The sequence below is a fragment of the Mesoplodon mirus genome (assembly GCF_964341445.2).
Source record: "Mesoplodon mirus genome assembly, chromosome: 2".
Classification (NCBI taxonomy): domain Eukaryota; kingdom Metazoa; phylum Chordata; class Mammalia; order Artiodactyla; family Ziphiidae; genus Mesoplodon; species Mesoplodon mirus.
Window position 1 is genome coordinate 201,315,225 of NC_138977.1, and position 7,282 is coordinate 201,322,506.

At 48.4% G+C, this 7,282-nt stretch overlaps 1 protein-coding gene across 4 annotated transcripts in view; it reads right to left on the minus strand.

Moving 5' to 3' along the window:
* The window catches only part of HPSE2 (heparanase 2 (inactive)), a gene marked incomplete at its 3' end in the record, with an annotated part of 567,935 nt that extends 561,828 nt beyond the window's left edge, over nucleotides 1–6,107 (minus strand). For all 4 annotated transcript variants that reach the window (XM_082631580.1, XM_082631579.1, XM_082631577.1 and 1 more), the window contains exons 1-2: nucleotides 5,712–6,107; nucleotides 2,657–2,814 (exon numbers count right to left, since the gene is read on the minus strand). In XM_082631580.1, coding sequence (XP_082487706.1) covers nucleotides 2,657–2,814; nucleotides 5,712–6,001 — 448 coding nt within the window. In that variant the 5' untranslated portion in view covers nucleotides 6,002–6,107. The remainder of the gene's footprint in view (nucleotides 1–2,656; nucleotides 2,815–5,711) is intronic.
* Between the last annotated feature and the right edge of the window lie 1,175 nt (nucleotides 6,108–7,282).

Below are 7,282 nucleotides of genomic sequence, written 5' to 3' on the forward strand. Positions count from 1 at the left end.
ACAGCAAGCCCAGGGCCACATATTCATAAGTGATAGAGCCAGGCCTGAAATACAGGTTTTCTGAGTCCAAATTCCATATTCTATTCCCTATGTCACTCAATTTCATAATATGCTAGTAGCTGTATCTAATTATTCAAAATGTATGTTATTATTCTATATTATGTTTAAGCCAATACATCTCTTTTTTAAAAAATAAGGTACTTATGCCAAAATGCCTATTACAGGGCCGTTTACTGAGAAGACCTAATTATTTTAAGAGGCTCATTATGATGACAGTTATCACTGGATTAAAAGTGACAACTGAAGTATAACATTTGCAAAATTGCTGAGACTATACCAAAATCATTTTTGCCTTTAATTCTGCAATGCAACATGCAACAACAAAGACAATATGGGTGATTTAAGGATATGTGAGCATCAAAGGGCAGAAACAGGGCATTCCTACTCTCTTTAACTGTGCTAAGGCCTCAAATACTGATATAGTTCAGAGCATCTTATTACCAAGGAGACATAAATCACAAGGAGTTCAGCTAGGAGCAATAAAACAGATTAGTGTCTGGAAGGACTGACTTTAAAGAAAGTCTTAAAAGAATTAAATCCAGGTAGTGTAGATAAAAAACAGCTATGAGGGAACCTTTTTTTGAAGCTGACACAACAAAGAAATTATTTTGAAGGTAAATGTCTAAAAAATGCAAAGAGGAGTTATCAAATATTTAGAGAATATAAGGGAAAATTCAGGAAAAATTCACCGGTGAAAACCTATGGGACAAAAAAACTCTCTCCCACAGGAGTGGTGAAAACTACACTCGTAGAGATATTTAATACCATGTTGGACAAAACGAGAAAAGGATTCCATATGGAATGATCCTGTACTGAACCCTGAAGTGGTGGAAGGATTGAAGATGACCTCTTAGATCTTTTCCATTTCTGGTTTTGTCCTAATTCTATGAAGTTTTATGGGGCACAGCCTTCTGCCAATATCCTTTCTACCCATGATGCCCACTTTCTCCTTGTACAAAGGGAAACAAATTGTATCCTTCATTTTAAGCATATCTCCCACTCTCAATGAATAGGTAATATAATCCTAGGTACAAGTTTGGGAGAAAAAGGCTAATTCCTAAACTTATAATAGCCTTTTTTTTCCCCACAGTGGTTCCTGGGGCTCTTACAAGTTTTTTCACAAACTAAAGAGGAAGTAGTTCAAATGGACTCAAAGAAGAGCTGTTTCATCAGGAAAACCATTAATATTCTCCCTTCTTGTATCCGAACACAGAGCTGACAGTGACCCTGGGAGCTCTAAAGCCCCAGGTCAAATTACCATCAGAGCTGCTGTTCAGGATTATCTTTTACCTTTCAGCATTTTATGATGAGTGACAGCAAAATCTACTGGCAATCCACATTTTTATAGCAATGATATTTACCTTTGAAAAGATGTAGCCTTAAACACCTACACACTTTGCCAATGTTGTAAAAGAGTAAGTCTAGTTCAGCATTCAAACTCAAGAAGCCTCAACCTTGCCCTCTTTCTCCAGTCTGGCACTTTTAAAAAAAGGTTTCTCAGCCAACCTTGAAATAGATCCAAACTCTCCAGAATTCCCATTCAGTGAAAGCCCCAGAAAATACAAGGGCTTTTCCTCATTTTGTTGATTTATAAGGACAAGATGTAACAAAATCCAGGGAGCTCTGAGAACATGTCCCTGAGCCCTTTAAAAATAAAACTGTAGCTCATGTATGAGAAGGGACAACAGGGCAGAGATAGCTCTCCAGGAATGGACACTAATGCCTCTTCTACCCAATCTAAACAACCTCAGTGGGTGAAGACCCATCAATTGCCACCTTGCCCATTTGAAAGAAACTCTGTTCCTCTACCCACATAGAAAGTTCATAGTTATTAACACCAAACCCTCTAAACAATTTTCTTAAATACCATTTTCATTTTTCCCTAGTAAAAATGAGACTGTTCAAAGACTGTAAAAAGATTGACCTCTCACACTGGAATAGGATCTGGCATTTTCAAAAGCCCTTCCAACATTTAACTCACCTGATCCTGGCAGGAAAGGCTGGCATTTATAATCCCATTTTGAAACTGAGAAAAAAGAAGTGCGACTCTGAGATTAGGCAGTCTAAAGAAGAACCCACTGTGAAAAGTTTCAAACCTTCCCAACAATGGACCAATCTAAAAAGGATTATTCCAGAAAACTTTAGAGTAGGGTTCAAAAAAGGCTGAAGTCCTCCGTAGCCTCATCTCAGGAAAGCAAAGAATAAGAAAAACAAAAAGGCACTTCCTTTAATTTTAGAAAGGAAACGTGACCCTGCCCCTTTATGAACCTGACTGGATTTTCTCAAGAAACCCACTGCACTTTCTCCCTATAGGACTAGCCAGTCATAAGTTTTGGCTACTAGTTCTTGGCCTCTGACACTCAGCCACCCAAGAAAGGCCAGCAGCCTGGACAAGGACCACCTGATGAGCCCCCTTTGTGTAATCACATCAGGAATCCCACACCCCAGTTTCCCCTCGCATACAGCTACCAGTTTTTCAGGTGAGCTTCAACCTGGCCCTCCTCCAAATCTGCACCCCACACGCACACATACCGATTGCTCGCTCCCACTCCCCAAACTTCCCCCACCCAACAAGAGTGGGGAGCAAGTTTCTCACCATCCTCATAGTTTTTGAGATAATAATCCGGGCCGGGGCCCCCACGGCTTTTTGCCGGGTTCCTCAGATTCTGGAACTGCAGGAAGTCGGTCCTTTTGCCCCCGAAGCGCAGAAAGGCGGGCGAAAGTCCCCGGGCCAGGGTCACCAGACGCTTGGAGCTGCAGGGATAGAGAAGGAGAAAGGAAAGGATCCGGGGGACAAGCGAGAGGGTGCGGGGCACCAGCAAGGCCCTCTTCCCACTCTCTGTGGAGTTGTGCCTGGCGCCCCAGCCCACCCAGTCTTGGGCCGTGGGGCTCCGGGAGCTACGCCTCCCGCGCCCAACTGGTCGTGGCCCCCTCCCTCAGGCACCCCGACGATGCTCACCAAAGGTAGTACTTACAAAGAGTTAGAGATTGTGTTTGTTAACAGTGTGTGCATAAGGTGGGGGGTGCCCCTCTGCTGAGAACACGGAACTAAGGCGCAGTTGCGGGGCTTCTGCCCCTGCCCGAAAAGCTGTCATGGAGGAGACGCGCAGTGCACGGACCCCGGGCTCCGACTTTTGCCAAACTTCTGGGCTGAAAAACGGGATCTGCCTCCTCTGCCCCAGGGGCATCGCAACCTCCATGGAGAAGGTGAAACCCGCCTTCTTTCTCTCAGAGCAGGCACCTGAGGTCAAGTTAATTTTTTTTTAATGCCAAAGCTGATTTTCCTTTTCCACTACCTTATAACAACTGTATGCATCTCCCAAATCCCTGAGCACGAGAAATTCCTGGGGTAAATCCTTGCCTTTCTGAGAACACTCCCCAGCCCCGCCTTGCACAGTAAAAGCAATGCCTCTTTGGCCCCTGAAATAATTCAGCCCGATCTCAGAAAAGGTAACGTTCTCCTCTCCACCCCCCGGGTTGGGCTCTATCTTTTTTCCTTCCCACTTGGGGCCATTTGGAAGCTCTGAGGAAAATGAAGTTTGCCGAAATGTGGAACCTGCGCGTGGTAGGGGACTCGAGGGGCATCAGAATACCATTTACACCTATTTAGGTTCAGGATTTCCATAAATAGGTTTTTCAAAAGCCAAACGCTGCTAATTCGGGAAGGGGTAGAGAAGGAGCAATCAGATGCTCTTAATGCTAAGGGCATCAGCTGTTAAATTTGGGGTCTCTATTTTTAACGCTTTGCTGCTTCAGGTTCTGAATATCCAATCCAAATGGTACTAAAGAGTATCTTAAAGGCGGTGGATAGGAGAAAACAGAGAAAAAAACAGAGACTCCAGTTTTAGAGTTTCTAACAAAAGTCGTGGCTGCCTGGAGAAGTCCAGTAGCCGGAAGGATCGCTTGGCCGAGGACTCCGGCACTGCGTTACCCGGCGGGCGCAATCGGCCGTCGTGTGGGCCCACGGCGGGCGAGGAGACATCCGAGAGAGTCCGGCCCAGCAGAAACGGTGTTTCCAACAACCTTCCAGCCGGAAGCCTGCACAGCCAATGCAAATACGCCCCGCCAAGGCTTCTTCCCCGAAAAGCCGCCTTCCACAATCTTTTCTGCGACAAGCATTTAGCGAGAACATGAAAGTTTGTTGTTGCTGTTTTTAAGGTCAGAAGCAAAAGAAGCCCGAAGGAGTCCGCGTAGCTAGAGAAGCGCGATGCAAGTGAGGCGTGTAGTCGCCCCCCACCTCCCGGACGAGCTCACAGACGCGCGCTGCTGCACGGAAGAGCTTCCGAGGAGGAATCCGGCCGCGCAGAGCTGTTCCCGCCCTCCCAGCGGAGGCGCTGGCAGGAACCAAAACGGCCTCGGCGGCGGCCACAGCAACCACTCTGTCCTCCCGCAACGCTCGCTCCACGTGGAAGAAGCGCCCCACACAGCGCCTCCCGCTACCTGCCGCGTCCGCTGACCTGGCCGAGGCCAGGGAGACCTGGAGAGCTGAGGGGCGGGCGCACGCGAGAAGCAAACTCGAATTTCCCAGAGTGAAAGATACTCAGGAAAGGCGCGGCGGACGCGGCCTCAGAACAGAAAAGTGAGACTGAGAGCTCTCGGAGCTCTTCGAGGGAGCCCACAGCTGAGGCTCCAATTTGGAGGGAAATTTTTTAAACTCAACACTTGGATTCGACGTTGTAAACTTTTTTTTTTTTTTTTAACACTGCAGCTCTGTCCCTGTTGGGAAGGGATCGTGATTGCCTTACTGCTGAACAGTAACAACTGGGGAGAGGGTGAGCCCAATTAAAGTCCAAGCCCTAGAGTAATGTAGGGTCCATGATCACAAAATTCCCGGCTTCCTAATCCACCAGTGCTGGATTCAGATCTCCGAAACATCCCCGGAGTACTTCTAGGACACTTTCCGCTCTTCTTACATACGCCATGAACGGAGCGAGGACTTTTTTTTTTTTTTTTCTTTAAAGAAAAACTAAACTATGCAGTTATCGCAGGAGATTTAAGGAGTAGGGACTGGGGGGACCATTCGGTCTATAAAAAGTATCTTAAAAAGTCCTGAAGTCTGGAAAGGACAGCAGAGGATATAAAATTAAAAATCCGAACCAACTTGCCCACCGCTCAAGCCTCTGCTTAGATTCATTTTCTGTCTGGGAGTGGGAGAGAACTGACGAAACGATCTTTCCGTGGAAAATTCCACTTTCGTGCGATCCCCGCTTAAACACTCACAGACACACACAGACAGGCACTCTCTCTCACACACACACACACACACACACACACCCATCCCTCTCGGGTCTTTGTTGTTCAAGACCTTTTTCTTTGCTTCTGTAACTGCTCTGAACCTCTTATTTCTTTTCGGAAGTAGACGGGGAGGCTAATTGTGGATATATGTAAGCACAACATTTTTTCAGTCATAACTGCTAAGTTTCTGAAATGCCTTCTGCATTGCAAACATGTGCATCTTAATAGAAAACACTGCTTTTCTCAATCACCAGTTACAGCCTCACAGTAAATATTCCAGGAGGAGGAAAACCTTTCTTCTCTTTGAGAGATCCGCTTGGCTTATTTTCTTCTTCTTCCCCCTTTGGAATGGGGGGATAGGAAAGGGTGGGGGTTGCTACTTAAAAAAAGATGATCCATTGAAGCCCCTGCCTTACCTTAAGAAATCCAGCCAGCCATCATGAATGATGGACGGATCCAGCTGCAGAGAGAGGAAGTTCTCATTGACTGTCCTGACTGGGTTCTTGGTGCTCACATCAAGTAGAATCAGGGTCTTTTCCTTCAAACCTGGAGCTCTGTCTACAGGCAAGGGTCTCCTGTCTCCAGCTTGGGATGAAAGGGAGAGATGGAGCAACAGAGCCAAGAAGAGAGCCACCGGGGCTAGGCACGCGGGGGGGTGGGAGTTGCTGGAGGACATGGCTTCAGGAAAGGCACAGAGCACCCTCATTAAATCCCTCTGATTTAAACCTCTCTTCCTACAGGGTCTCACTGGTGACTAATTGTCCTTATCTAAAGTGTGTGTCTGTCTGCCTTTTTCCCCCCTTTTTTTCCCTTCCTTTTTCCCCCCCTCTCGCTTTTTTTTTTTTTCCTTCAGTGTTTTGGTGCTGGTGGAGCGAACTCACGCCCCTAGCCAGCCTTCTCAGAGACTCGTGCCAAGAGTACTTCACCAGCACCGCCCCTTTAAGAGATTTCAACTGCAGACATTTTTTAACTTTTTAAAGGTAAGGTGAGGCGGGGCGGGGAAGGGGGGAGTAGCAGGAAGGGGTGGCGTTGTACCCTCATGATTTAACCCTCTAGGGTCGGGAAGCGGAGGGAGGGATCGAAACTGTACAGTTTTAACATTTGGGGTACCAGGCGGGACGTCTTGTTTTTACTTCCCTCCCGGCAAGGCTCTGGGGAGAGCAGTTCTAGCTGCGACCCCGACGCGAAAGCCTCAGCGCCAGTCCTGGGCGTGCTGGAGTAGGGTCTGCACCAGTCGCGCGCCTGTTTGTCCTGACAGCGTCAAGGAATGTCGTCTGCTCCAGGCCCTTCCCTTTGGGTTGAAGCAGCGAGAGCAAGGCTGGTTAAGTTGCAGAGGGGTCCTGCGGTGGCGGCTGTGATTCCTGCCAAAGCACCGAAGGCAGACGGAGACTCCATGGACGCAAGTATGGACCTCTGCGACGCGCTGGGCAGCAACACAGAAGCCGCCTCTGACCTGATAGGGCCCAGAAGGAATATACAGAGTGACCAGGTCAAAGGGTTTATCCGCCCGTAGGGGCAAAGGGCCCAGGCTGCGCGTGGCTCCGTTCTGCCTGCAGCTGAGGCGAAAGTGTCTTGGGGGTTCAATTCACGCTGACTTAGGCCAAGTCAAAGCAACCCTGTCTGTGCTTGGCTAGTCTGGGCGGCGCTGCGCCCATCTGAGCCACTGCTTGCCCACTCTACTCCACTGCAGCAGCAGAGCTACCCCCTCCAGACCCTCCTCTAGGTCACCCTGGGCTTATCCCTCCCGAGGGGAACTGCGCCTTTCTGGTGCTGGAGAAGAACAGAGTGACTGGTTTTCAAACTCGGCCCGGAGCCGAAGCCAGAATCTGCCCGCACGTAGCTCCTGGATGCTCGAGAACAGCCAGGAGCCGCGCGATGCACCACCCGCCCTAGCTCAGATCCCCCACCCACAGCACCTCTCAGATCGAGCCCTGGGTCCTCAATTAAAGCGTGGGAAAGAGGCCAGGCCTGGTTTGCTGCAGTCACA